The 13633-nt window shown below is 50.7% G+C and overlaps 1 protein-coding gene and 1 non-coding gene across 3 annotated transcripts; both read right to left on the bottom strand.

The window, feature by feature from the left end:
• Window positions 1-224: 224 nt before the first annotated feature.
• Window positions 225-13322, bottom strand: CELA3B (chymotrypsin like elastase 3B). 2 transcript variants are annotated; one of them, XM_010364349.2, is made up of 8 exons: window positions 13143-13322; window positions 11777-11862; window positions 9354-9451; window positions 9103-9237; window positions 6753-6889; window positions 6252-6394; window positions 3533-3685; window positions 225-316 (listed from the first exon to the last, which is right to left on the bottom strand). In XM_010364349.2, the coding sequence occupies exons 1-8, from the start codon at window positions 13180-13182 to the stop codon at window positions 299-301; spliced, it is 810 nt and encodes a 269-aa protein (XP_010362651.1). In that variant the 5' UTR covers window positions 13183-13322; the 3' UTR covers window positions 225-298. The 2 variants fall into 2 exon arrangements, with proteins under 2 accessions (XP_010362651.1, XP_010362650.1); XM_010364348.2 differs by lacking the exon at window positions 225-316 and adding an exon at window positions 3054-3365.
• On the bottom strand, window positions 2267-2370 carry LOC115892497. Its single transcript, XR_004052376.1, has one exon. It is a non-coding gene; the product is annotated as a U6 spliceosomal RNA (small nuclear RNA).
• Window positions 13323-13633: the final 311 nt, after the last annotated feature.

Here is a 13633-nt window from a genome sequence, read left to right as displayed (position 1 = left end):
TTTCCCAGTCTTAGCATTAAGTGTCTAGTGTCTTAAGAATTCCTGAAGTTCCAGGCAAACCAGGATGGTCAGGTCACCGGAAAGCAACTCCCTTCTCTCCTAGCATCATTTTTTCCTCATCTTCATGTGAAAGGGTTGGACCTGGTCCTATCTCTGCATATGAGATCTAAGATTTTAGGAACAGGCCAGAGAGGAAGAGGTGAGTCAACAAAGAAAGATTCAACTTGGAATTTTCTGAGAGATCTTTATTCTTATTCAGGATGTGGGATCGATCAGCACTGCCAGCTGGGCCTTGGTTCTAGTGGCTTGCTATGGTCTGGAAAAGTTGGGGGGATGGACAGAATAGTCAATTTAGGAGCACAGGTTCTGGAGCTAGATGAAACTGGGTTCAACTTCCAGCCCTGCTGTGTGACCCTGGGAGAGGGATTGAGCTCTCTGAGCCTCAATTTCCTCCTCTATGTAGTAGAGATAATGATAGAACTTACCTCATGGGGGGGTTCTTGATTAAATTGTTAACTAAGGTTCTCTCTACAATGCCTGGCACAAATTTAGATGGTATGTATGCATGTGTGTGTGTGTGTGTGTGTATACAAACAAAAAAATATATATTTTGGGTTTTTTTTTTTTTTTTTTTTGAGACAGAGTCTCGCTCTGCCGCCCAGGCTGGAGTGCAGTGGCCGGATCTCAGCTCACTGCAAGCTCCGCCTCCCGGGTTCACGCCATTCTCCTGCCTCAGCCTCCCGAGTAGCTGGGACTACAGGCTCCCGCCACGTCGCCCGGCTAGTTTTTGTATTTTTTAGTAGAGACGGGGTTTCACCATGTTAGCCAGGATGGTCTCGATCTCCTGACCTCGTGATCCGCCCGTCTCGGCCTCCCAAAGTGCTGGGATTACAGGCTTGAGCCACTGCGCCCGGCCGGGTTTTTTTTTTAAACAGAGTCTCACTCTGTTGCCCAGGCTGGAGTGCAGTGGCACAATCTCGGCTCACTGCAACCTCTGCCTCCCAGGTTCAAGCAATTCTCCTGCCTGAGCCTCCCGAGTAGCTGGGGCTACAGGCATACGCCACCATGCCTGGCTAATTTTTGTATTTTCAGTATAGACGGGGTTTCACCGTGTTAGCCAGGATGGTCTCAATCTCCTGACCTCGTGATCTGCCCACCTCAGCCTCCCAAAGTGGAGGGATTACAGGTGTGAGCCAACCTCAGCCTCCCAAAGTGGAGGGATTACAGGTGTGAGCCAACGCGCCTGGCCTCTTTTTTTTTTTTTTTTTTTTTTTTTTTTGAGACAGAGTCTTGCTTTGTCACCCAGGCTGGAGTGCAATGGTGCAATCTCGGCTCACTGCAACCTCTGCCTCCCATGTTCAAGCAATTCTCCTACCTCAGCCTCCCTAGTAGCTGGGGTTACAGCCATGCACCACCACACCCAGCCAATTTTTTAATATTTTTGTAGAGACAGGGTTTCACCATATTGGCCAGGCTGGTCTCCAACTCCTGACCTTGTGATCCCCCTGCCTCGGCCTACCAAAGTGCTGGGATTACAGGAGTGAGCCACTGTGCCTGGCCTTATATATATATATATATTTTTAACATGGGTCTGGGAACCAAGGTATTAAATGGTCTATAAATCATCACTATTACTATTTATTTATTTATTTATATTTTTTTTTTGAGATGGAGTCTTGCTCTGTCACCCAGGCTGGAGTGCAGTGGTGTGCTCTCGGCTCACTGCAACCTCCACCTCCCAGGTTGAAGCAATTCTCCTGTCTCAGCCTCCTCAGTAGCTGGGACCATGGGCATGCACCACCACGCCCAGCTAATTTTTTGTATTCTTAGTAGAGACGGGGTTTCACCATGTTGGCCAGGCTGGTCTTGAACTCCTGACCTCAGGTGATCCGCCTGCCTCGGCCTCCCAAAGTGCTGGGATTACAGGCATGAACCACTGTACTAGATCAGAAAATTTTTTTTTTTTTTTTTTTTTTGAGACGGAGTCTTGCTCTGTCGCCCAGCCTGGAGTGCAGTGGCCGGATCTCAGCTCACTGCAAGTTCCGCCTCCTGGGTTCACGCCATTCTCCTGCCTTAGCCTCCCAAGTAGCTGAGACTGCAGGCACCTGCCACCTCGCCCAGCTAGTTTTTTGTATTTTTAGTAGAGACGGGTTTCACCGTGTTAGCCAGGATGGTCTCGATCTCCTGACCTCGTGATCTGCCCATCTCAGTCTCCCAAAGTGCTGGGATTACAGGCATGAACCACTGCACTAGGCCAGAAATGTTTTTTTTAATGGAAGGCTTCATGAGTTTGCATATCATCCTTGCACAGGGGCCGTGCTAATCTCTGTGTCCTTCGAATTTTAGTTTATGTGCTGCCAAAGCAAGCACTACTTTTTTTTTTTTTTTAAGAGACAGGGTCTTGCTGTGTTGCCCAGGCTGGAGTGCAGTGGTACGATCTCAACTCACTGTAACCTCCGCCTCTTGGGTTGGAGTACAGTGGCTATTCACAGGTGTGATCCTACTACTTATCGGCATGGGAGTTTTGACCCGCTCCGTTTCTGACCTGGGACAGTTCACCCCTCCTTAGGCCACCTGGTGGTCCCCACTCCCAGGAGGTCACCACATTGATGCCAAACTTGGTGCAGAACCCAATGGGTATAGTGCACTACAGCCCAGAACTCCAGGGCTCAAGCGATCCTCCTGCCTCAGCCTCCCGAGTAGCTGGGACTACAGGTGGGCATCACTGCACCCAGCTAGCTATTACTTTTGTTTTGTTTTGTTTTGGAGACAGAGTCTTGCTCTGTCACCCAGGCTGCAGTGCAGTGGTATGATCTCGACTGACTGCAACCTCCGCCTCCCAAGTTCAAGCAATTCTCTGCCTCAGCCTCCCAAGCAGCTGGGATTACAAGCACCTGCCACCACGCCCGGCTAAGTTTTGTATTTTTAGTAGAGATGGGGTTTCACCATCTTGGCCAGGCTGGTCTTGAACTCCTGACCTCGTGATCCACCTGCCTCAGCCTCCCAAAGTGCTGGGATTACAGGTGTGAGTACACCATGCCCAGCTATTACTCTTTTTTTTTTTTTTTTTTTTTTTTTTTTAGCTATTACTGTTATCACAAGCATTATTAATCCTCTCTGATCACCCATCCCCAGATGAAGTCTGAGGCCTGGACTCCCCTCTCTTGGCTCTCATCAGACTTCGTCATTATCGTTTATGTAATCACCTGTCCCCCAGCAGGCAACCTCTTATCTGGCATGTCTCTATCCTCCCTGACAAGAGAGGACAAGACCAGAGGAGATACTTTGTAAATACTTGTTGAAATAAGGAAGTTCAGCCGTAGTTCCAAGCGCCACTCAGAAGCCATCAAGTTCCCGGAGACACACTATATCAGAAAACATCCCCAAGCTCTTCTGGAATGTCCCCAAGGGCCCTTCCCCACTGAGCTTCTAGGATCCTTTCAGGCCCTCCCCAGGATCCAACGTTTCTCACCCATCACCTCTCAGAAGAGCCACCACCCTGGAGCCCTCCCGGCCGCCCTGCCCTCCTCACCTCCTCGATCCAGTCGATGAAGGCAGAGACTCGAGTGAACACCGTGGGCTTCCTTCGGGTGTTGCAGCCAAAGGAAGAAACAAAGCTGGTCACACCGTGGACCTGCCAGCCACCATCCTCTGTGGGGCAGTTGAGGGGTCCTCCAGAGTCACCCTGGAACCATCAGAGAGGGGTGGGTGGCTGAGCCATGTCTGAGGTTTTTTGTTTTTGTTTTTGTTTTTGTTTTTTGTTTTTTGTTTTTGTTTTTTTTTTTTTTTTTTTTTTTGAGATGGAGTCTCGCTTCTGTCGCCCAGTCTGGAGTGCAGTGGCCAGATCTCCGCTCACTGCAAGCTCCGCCTCCTGGGTTCACGCCATTCTCCTGCCTCAGCCTCCCGAGTAGCTGGGACTACAGGCGCCCGCCACCTCGCCCGGCTAGTTTTTTTTTGTATTTTTTTAGTAGAGACGGGGTTTCACCGTGTTAGCCAGGATGGTCTCGATCTCCTGACCTCGTGATCCGCCCGTCTCGGCCTCCCAAAGTGCTGGGATTACAGGCTTGAGCCACCGCGCCCGGCCGTTTTTTGTTTTTTTTGAGACGGAGTCTCGCTCTGCCGCCCAGGCTGGAGTGCTGTGGCCAGATCTCAGCTCACTGCAAGCTCCGCCTCCCGGGTTCACGCCATTCTCCTGCCTCAGCCTCCCGAGTAGCTGGGACTACAGGCGCCTGCCACCTCGCCCGGCTAATTTTTTTTGTATTTTTTAGTAGAGACGGGGTTTCACCGTGTTCGCCAGGATGGTCTCGATCTCCTGACCTTGTGATCCGCCCGTCTCGGCCTCCCAAAGTGCTGGGATTACAGGCTTGAGCCACCGCACCCGGCCTATGTCTGAGGTTTATGGAACTCGTTCTGAACTCTAGGGATTTCGAGAAATTCCGACATTACTTCACCCCTCTAAACCTCAGCTCACTCATTTTTTTCTTATTATTTGTAATTTTTTTATTTTTTTAGGCGGAGTCTCACTTTGTCCAGGCTAGAGTACAGTGATACAATCTTGGGTCACTGCAACCTCCATCTCCCGGCTCCCAGGTTCAAGTGATTCTTCTGCCTCCCAGGTAGCTGGGATTACAGGCACCTGCCACTACACCCGGCTAATTTTTGTGTATTTAATAGAGATGGGGTTTCACCATGTTGGCCAGACTGGTCTCGAAGTCCTGACCTCAGGTGATCCACCCACCTCGGCCTCCCAAAGGGATTATGGGTGTGAGCCACCGCGCCCAGCCAGCTGACTCATTTGTGATAGGGAATAGTAGTATCTATCCAAGAGCCTAGGGAGTGACATGAGATGATGCATGATCTTAGCACGATATCCAGTAGAGAAGAAACACTCGATAAACATAGTTCTTATTGGCAGTACTACAGTTAATTATTAATTCATACTCAATTATAATACAATGAGGGGGCCGGGCACGGTGGCTCAAGCCTGTAATCCCAGCACTTTGGGAGGCCGAGACAGGCAGATCACGAGGTCAGAAGATCGAGACCATCCTGGCGAACACGGTGAAACCCCGTCTCTACTAAAAAAATACAAAAAATTAGCTGGGTGAGGTGGCAGGTGCCTGTAGTCCCAGCTACTCGGGAGGCTGAGGCAGGAGAATGGCGTAAACCCGGGAGGCAGAGCTTGCAGTGAGCTGAGATCCGGCCACTGCACTCCAGCCTGGGCGACAGAGCGAGACTCCGTCTCAAAAAAAAAAAAAAAATACAATGAGGGTATTTGATAGTATTTTTCTTCTTTAACAGACAAGGTCTTGGCCAGGCACAGTGGCTCATGTCTGTAAACACAACAGTTTGGAAGGCCAAGGCGGGAGGATCACTTGAGCCCAAGAGTTAGAGACCAGCCTGGGCAACATGGTGAGACCTCATCTCTACAAAAAATTTAAAAATTAGCTAGGCACTGTGGCGTGCATTTGTACTCCTGGCTACTCGGGAGGCTGACGTGGGAGGATTGCTTGAGCCCAGGAGGGCAAGGCTACAGTGAGCTGTGATGGCATCACTGCACTCCAGCCTGGGCAACAGAGCAAGATCCTGTCTCAAAAAAAAAAAAAAAAAAAAGACAATGTCTTGCTCTGTCACCCAGGCTTGAGTGCAGTGGCAAAAATCATAGCCCACTGTAGGCTTGAACTCCCAGGCTCAAATAATCCTCCCACCTTAGCCTCTCAAGTATTTGGGACTACAGGTGAGTACCACCATGCCTGACTAATTAAAAAAAGTTTTTTTGTAGATGGGCATCTCACTATGTTACTTAGGCTGGTCTCAAACTCCTGGCCTCAAGCAATCCTCCAGTCTCAGCCTCCTGAAGCACTTGGATGATAGGCATGAGCGACTGTGCCCAGAACAATGATAGAATTCTTAATGTTTAATTATAACTTCAGAACCACAGAGTTGACCTGGCATTAGAGGTTATGGTACCAGTATCTTCTCCTGTGCTGATGCGGAAGCCTGAGGACCAGGGAGAGACAATGACTTGTCACAAGTCGTGTCAGTGTGTGAGCTGAGACTGCAACCCAGGGGTCCTGACTCCCAGGCCTGGGCTCTGTGTCTGGACTGCGCTGACTTCCTCCAAGTCCTGCCTGGCCTGGAGGCTGAATGGGGCAAGCAGGCAAGATCCCTCCTCCACCTTCCAGGCAGTTGGCCCCATTCCAAGGTCCTGCACACCCAGCACCACCTCGTGCAGGTAAGAGCTGACTCACGTTGCAGCCGGAGCGGGTGTCCCCACCAGCACACACCATGGTCTTCTTCACAGTGGGACCCCACCAGTTCCACTTGGAGCAGTGCTCATAGTCCACCACGGGCAGCAGGGCCTGCTGCAGCTTGTCTGGGAGTGGTCCGTTGGCTGCAGGGATAAAAAGCACAGAGTCAGGGGCCTGGGGGCACAGGACTAGGAGCCCCAGAGGAAGGGGGCATTCAAGGCGCACAGCTCTTCCGCCCTGATGAGGACTCTCCTCCCACCCGCTAAATGGTCCTGCGTGCTTTGTGCACAATTACATCCCCAGCACCTGGCACACAGGAGGCACCAAAACATGTGCAACTGACCACATTCATGTTTTGGAGGTTGGTAGGAGAAGGCTGCAGCTGGAGAGAAACAGGAGAAAAGTACAAGGTCCGGTCTTGGTGTTACCTTCAACCTGCAGCCCCCAAGCCCTGTCTTTCTGACACTGTCCCTGTGGCCAGCTAGAGATGTCAGCACGTACTATAGAGACGGCCCCAGCCGGTGATGTAGCAGGGTGTCTCGTTGGGAAGGATGTCACCAGCAGGAGGGAGTGAGGCGAGCTGGACGGCGTCTCCCAGCTGGGCGCTTCGTGAGAGCTTGATGAGGGCGATGTCATTGCTGGGGAAGAGGGAAGAGTCACAGGGCCTGGTCCTCCAGCCGGCCCAAGTCCTACCTTCTAGCTGTTGCTCCAGGCTATTCCACCTCTGAGATGCCCCAGCTCCTTTACCCTCCAAATCCACTCTTTCATCATCATCATCATTATTATTATTATTGAGACACAGTCTCGGTATGTTGCCCAGGCTGGAGTGCAGTGTCACAATCATAGCTCACTGCAGCCTCCTGGACCAAGGGATCCTCCCGCTATCACCTCCTGAAGTGCTGGAATTACAGGCATGAGCCACTACACCTGGCCCAAATCATTGTTAAGGCTGAGCAATTTTTTTTATTTTTTATTTTTTGAGTCAGAATCTCACTCTGTTGCCCAAACTGGAGTGCAGTGGCATGATCTTGGCTCACTGCAACCTCCACCTTCTGGGTTCAAGTGATTTTCCTGCCTCAGCCTCCCAAGTAGCTGGCATTACAGGTGCACACCACCATGCCTGGCTAATTTTTGTTTATTATTTTTAGTAGAGATGGGGTTTTGCCATGTTGGCCAGGGTGGTCTAGAACTCCTGACCTCAGGTGATCTGCCCACCTCAGCCTCCCAAAGTGCTGGGATTACAGGCATGAACTACCACGCCCAGCCAAGGTTTAGCAATTTTAAGAAGCCCTTCTAGCCCCTTGGCTCACTCTGACCCTTGGCCTTCAGAATTGCCCTCTCCTTTGGCGCTTTAACCCTCACAGTTCAGCTGTATCAGAATCACCTGGAGGGCTTGTTAAAACAGACTGCTGAGGATCACGAGGTTAAGAGATTGAGACCATCCTGACTAACACGGTGAAACCCCGTTTCTACTAAAAATAAAATAAAAAAATACGCCAGGCGTGGTGGCGGGCGCCTGTAGTCCCAGCTATTTGGGAGACTGAGGCAGGAGAATGGTGTGAACCCAGGAGGCAGAGCTTGTAGTGAGCCAAGATCACACCACTGCACTCCAGCCTGAGCGACAGAGCGAGACTCAGTTTCAAAAAACAAAACAAAACAAAAAACAGACTGCTGCATCCCACCCCAGTGTCTGATGCAGTGGATCTTGGCTAAGGTCCAATAATTCACTGTTTTTTTTTTTTTTTTTGAGACAGAGTCTCGCTCTGTCGCCCAGGCTGGAGTACAATGGAGTGATCTCGGCTCACTGCAACCTCTGCCTCCTGGGTTCAAGCAATTCTCCTGCCTCAGCCTCCAGGGTAGCTGGCATTATAGGTGTGCGTCACCACGTCTGGCTAATTTTTTAAATTTTTAGTAGAGACGGGTTTTCACCATGTTGGCCAGGCTGGTCACGAGCTCCTGGGCTCAAGTGATTCACCTGCCTCAGCCTCCGGAAGTGCTGGGATTACCATGCCTGGCCAATAATTCACATTGCTACAGGTTCCCAGGTGATGCTGATACTGCCAGCCCGGGGACCACATTTTGAGAACCACTGCCCTCTGTCTTCACCTGCCTGCGTGTCGCTCCAATCCAGTCCTTTTGTCTAGGTCTCCCTTTTCTCTCTACTCACCCCAGAAGCCCTGTGAAGACGGGTTGGGGTTTCCATCATACGGTGCTTCACTCCTATACTGCATTTGCAGGGGTTCTGCACCCGTCTTTGACCCTCTCACCAGAAAAAACTGAGGCACTCAGACTTAAGAATTTTTCATACACTTGAAGGGCATAAGATTGTCTCCTTGGCCTTCACAACCACCCAGGCTGCCCAACTTCATGATCACCTTTTGACAAATGGCAAAACTGAGGCCCAGGGAAGGCCAGTGGCTTGCTCAGGCCATACAGAGAGTTAATGCCAGAGCCTGACTCTCAGGCCAGTGCTCCTCCTTTTGCCCATAGTACTGGGAGCCCAGGATGCACTGGGTGAGCCATCTACTGAATGGAGAAACCCTCAGATTTAGGGGAAAGGTACCAGAGGAACCCTGAGCTCTGAAGCCACTAGCCAAGTGGCCTTGGGAGAGTTCCTGCCCCTCCCTGAGCTCTGCCATCCCCTCTATAGGGAGACAGGTTTGGTGGTGATGGTCCTTAAAGACTCTGCTGGCTTCAACCTTCAGTGTGTGAGACTTGGACACAGGCTGCTGGACTCAGCACCCCTGTCCCTACATCCCTACTCAGAGTTGGAGCCTACTCAGACTTGGCTGTGGGTCATGGAGGGACGAGTAGAGGAGCCTCTGGGTTCCAGACTGGAGCATTCACTCACCCACAGGCCACACACGAGGGGTTCCAGAGTGGATGCACAAAGAGGTCCCCAGAGTCGATGGGGATCACCTGCTCGGGGCCCTCCTTCACATCAAGGTTGTACGCGCCCAACACCACCTGGTAGGTCAGGGAGCTCCTGCGGGAGGAGGTGAGGTCAGTCTGGGCCTGACTGGCTCACCTCCCTCCTTCCCCATCATCACCCACTCTCTCCGGCTGCCCGGGCCACAGGCAGCGACAGGGTAGAGAACTCACGAGATGCAGTGGCCCGCAGTCATAACCCAGTCGGGGGCGATGAGGCTGCCACCGCAGGTGTGGTGGAAGCTTCCGTTTTTCTCATACTGCAGGGAAACCTGGTGGCCCAGGAAGAGGGCCTGAGTGAGCTGGTCCCCACCACGAGAATTATCACCGGTGGCTGTATAGGTTGTGCACTGTGCAACTCTAGAGGGCGCCATTCACACAGAAAACAAGAGCACACTCTGAAATGTGCAGCGCACGACCTGTACAGCTGCCCGTGGCGACCCCATCATTTTTCCGTGGGAGTCACATTCTGATTCTCCAAAGCCTCCCCGCACCAGGACTATGACCTCCCTGGGGACCCCAACGTTCTCTACCTTCTGTCTCCTGAGAGCCCTTGATGGCCCTCTGTTCTATCACGCACCTCTCACCCCATGACTTTTTTTTTGAGATGGAGCTTTGCTCTTGTTGCCCAGTCTAGAGTGCGATGGTGGCAGTCTCAGCTCATTTCAACCTCCACCTCCCGGGTTCAAGCGATTCTCCTGCCTCAGCCTCCAGAGTAGCTGGGATTACAGGCAGCTGCCATCATGCCCGGCTAATTTTATATTTTTAGTAGACATGGAGTTTCACCATGTTGGCCAGGCTGGTCTCGAGCTCCTCACCTCAGGTGATCTGCCCACCTCAGCTTCCCGAAGTGCTGGGATTACAGGCAGGAGCCACCACCCCAGCCCCCCTGACTCTTTTGAACCTCAGATCTTTCAAGGCTTCTTGAGCTTTCTGAAGCACAGCTCACCCTGATGAGTTCTTTGCCTCTCTTCTAATTTCCTACACATTCTGATTTTCAAAAGCTCCCTCTAGACCAGGGTTAGCAAACTGTGGACCGTGGGCCACATCAGGCTCCTGGTCTGTTTTTGTAATAAAGATGTCCTGGAAATAGTCACATTCATTTCTGTATTGTTTGTGTCTGCTTTCATGCTACCATGGCACAGTCAAGTCAATATCCAAACCATCAAATAACCTAAAATATTCACTCTCTGGCCCTTTACAGAACAAGCCTGCTGACCCTCTCCAATAAAACTTCCCGCAATGATGGGAATGTTCTATATCTTTGCTGTCCAATATGGTAGCCACTAGCCACATGTGACTATCAAACATTTGAAATGTAGCAAGCAGGACAAGCATGGTGGCTCATGCCTATAATCCCAGCACTTTGGGAGGTCAAGACGGGAGGATCGCTGGAGCTCAGAAGTTCGAGGCAAGCCTGGGCAACATAGCAAGACCCCATCTCTACAAAAATACATAAAAATTAGCTGCACATGGCAGCGCATGCCTGTAGTCCTCTGTACACAGGAGGCTGAGGTGGGATGATTGCTTGGACCTAGGGGCTCAAGGCTGCTGTGAGCTGAGATCACACCACTGCACTCCAGCCTGGGCAACAGAGCAAGATCCTGTCTCAAAAAAAAAAAAAAAAAAGAATTATGGCAAGCACCGAGGAACTGAATTGTTAATGTTATTTAAGTAAATTTCAGCTGGGTGCAGGGACTCACACCTGTAATCCCAGCACTTTGAGAGGCTGAGGCAGGTGGATCACCTGAGGTCAGGAGTTCCAGACTGGCCTGGCCAACATACTGAAACCCTGTTTCTACTAAAAATACAAAATTAGCCCGGCTTGGTGGCACGTGCCTGTAATGCCAGCTACTTGGGAGGCTGAGGTAGGAGAATTGTTTGAACCCAGGTGCAGAGGTTGCAGTGAGCCAAGATCATGCCATTGCACTTCAGCCTGGGCAACAAGAGTGAAACTCTGTCTCAATAATAATAATAATAATTTAATTTTAAAACATTTTTTTTGAGACAGAGTCTCACTCTGTCGCCTGGGGCTGGAATGCAGTGGCACGATCTTGTCTCACTGCAACCTCAGTCTCCCGTTTTCAAGCAGTTCTTCTGCCTCAGCCTCCTGAGTAGCTGGGATTACAGGCGTGAGCCACCAGGCCCAGCCTAATTTAATTAAATTTAAATAGCTGCGGCACATGAAGTCCAGCCTTCTGAGCTTCCCTCCACTGGCCTTACAAGACCCCTTACTCCCTTATTGCTTTCAGACTTCATAGCCCTGTTGTATCATCCTAGGAATCTAGAAATGAGTCTCTCAAAATCTCACTTCTTCAACACAGTGCCTGAAATTCCACCATCAGTGAGCCAACTCCTTGAGTTAAGCATTACCTTCACCCCCGATTCCACTTTTAAGTTGCAAATAGCCCAGTGAGGGTTACAGATGGAGTGGCTAAAACCTCCCTGTGAAGTAGATGGTCCAAGGGCTGCCTGGTTTTTGGAAGCTGAAGTGGACATTGCAAAGGGAGCAGTGGTGTCAAGGCTGGATGCCACACCATTAGAGCTTAGGGTCCAGAGCCCATGGTGGGAATGAGTACAGCTGGTATTGCTCTTACCTGCCAGGGCCAGCTGTAGGGGACTGCATCCTCACCATTGACAACGCGGCTGGAAGGCTGAGAGGAAGGTTGGCCATAGCCTGAGGCTAGAGGGGAGAGGAGAGCTGTCAATCATCTGAAGGGTCCCAAAAAGCAAAGAGGAGGCCAGGGTCCCAGTCCAAGCTGTGCCTTCAACAGGCTGTGTGGCCCCATGCAATCCTCTTTTGCCCTCTGGACCTCAGTAACCACACATGAACAGTGAACATTTAAACTAGAGCAGGGCTTTCCAGAATCCCAGGAGTCCAGGGATAGAGATTAAAATGTGGCCTCCTTCATCGGGAGGATTGAAGAAGTTGATACACTTAGAACAATGCCTGGCCCTCGATGAGCCCTCAAAAAGTGATAGCTATTGTCATACAGAGTGGAGGCTTTAAAGAAGGACTTCCTGGTTCAAAGTGCAGCTCTGGGCAGTGTGTGGTGGCTCACACCTGTAATCCTAGTGCTTTGAGAGGGTGAGGCGGGAGGATCGCTTGAGCCCAGGAATTTGAGACCAGCCTGGGCAACGCAGCAAGACCTCGTCTCTAGAAAAATAAAGTAAAATAAAATAAAGTAGTCAGGTATGGTAGCATGTGCCTGTAATCTAGGCTACTCAGGAGGCTAAGGTGGTAGGATGTCTTGAGGCCAGGATTTTGAGACCAGTCTGGGCAACAAAGCAAGACCCCATCTCTACAAAAAAAAGCAAAAATAAAAACATTAAGTGCAGCTCTGCCTTTTGTTCTATGATAAGCGACTTTACTTCCCTGAGGGTCGGTAAAATGGGGATAATGATAACACTGATCTCATGAGGCTGTTGTGAAAATTACATGAGAAAACGTAAGAAAAACCCTAAACATTCTGCCTGGCGCATAGTAAGCACCCAATCATGTTATCTGTTACCATTATTGTCAGTCAAGGGAGGCTGCTTGGAAGAGGTGGCCCTGAGCTGGAATGTAATATGGCAGAGAGACGAGGAAAAGGCCAGAGCATAGTATATGGAGCCAGGTAGGGGGAGTGTGAGAGGAGAGTTGGAGTGGTAAATAGAACAATGGAAATTCAACCCAAGACGTCCAACCACAGAGCCCAAACTCTTAACTGTTTGACTTTGTTTACTGCCCCCATCAAGGACTTCCACCACAGCCCTTCATGGTCTTTCTCCATCCACGGCTCCCTCCACTCTCCTGCTCCATCATAAGCTGAAAGCCCCCATAGTCATGCCCCTGGGTACAAGCTGAGACCCCCTTCTGTGGAACTAGGCGTAGGGTGTCATGGGACTCAAAGCGAGTGGTAGATTTCAAGGATTCCTAGTCCAGGGCAGCCCAGAGAGCACACACACAGGTTGGGGTCTTACCAAAGGCCACAAGGAGGAGGGAACTGAGCAGCCGAAGCATCGTGAATTTTGCGATGATAAGAAAAGGGCACAGAGCCTGGGGCTCTAATATAGGGCAGAAGGTGAGCAGGGGGGCTGATTGGGCCCTACTCCCAGAACAGGTGGTGGAACTCCAGATCTCCCATGGTCCAAGGCCACAGTCCTCACCCACTGCAGATGGAGGAGTGACAGGACCTAGTGTTCCCTCCAACAGGTGGCTGCACAGGTGGCGTGGAGTGGCCAAGTGATAAGAAGGGTTCAGGAAGAAAAACTCATGTCAGGACAAGACTTCGTCTTTCCGAAAGAACAGGGGAACTGGACTGGGCAGACCAGGATTAAATCCTGGTTCTGCCATCTCCAAGCTCTGCGACTTTGGGCACACGGCTTAACCTCTCTGAGTCTCAGTTTTCTCATCTCTTAACATGAGATTCATATTAGTACCCACCTCCACAAAAAAATTTTTGTTGAGCGCT

The sequence above is a fragment of the Rhinopithecus roxellana genome, chromosome 12 (assembly GCF_007565055.1).
Source record: "Rhinopithecus roxellana isolate Shanxi Qingling chromosome 12, ASM756505v1, whole genome shotgun sequence".
NCBI lineage: Eukaryota > Metazoa > Chordata > Mammalia > Primates > Cercopithecidae > Rhinopithecus > Rhinopithecus roxellana.
Note: the sequence above shows the minus strand (reverse complement) of the source record. Positions and strands in the feature narration are given on the sequence as shown.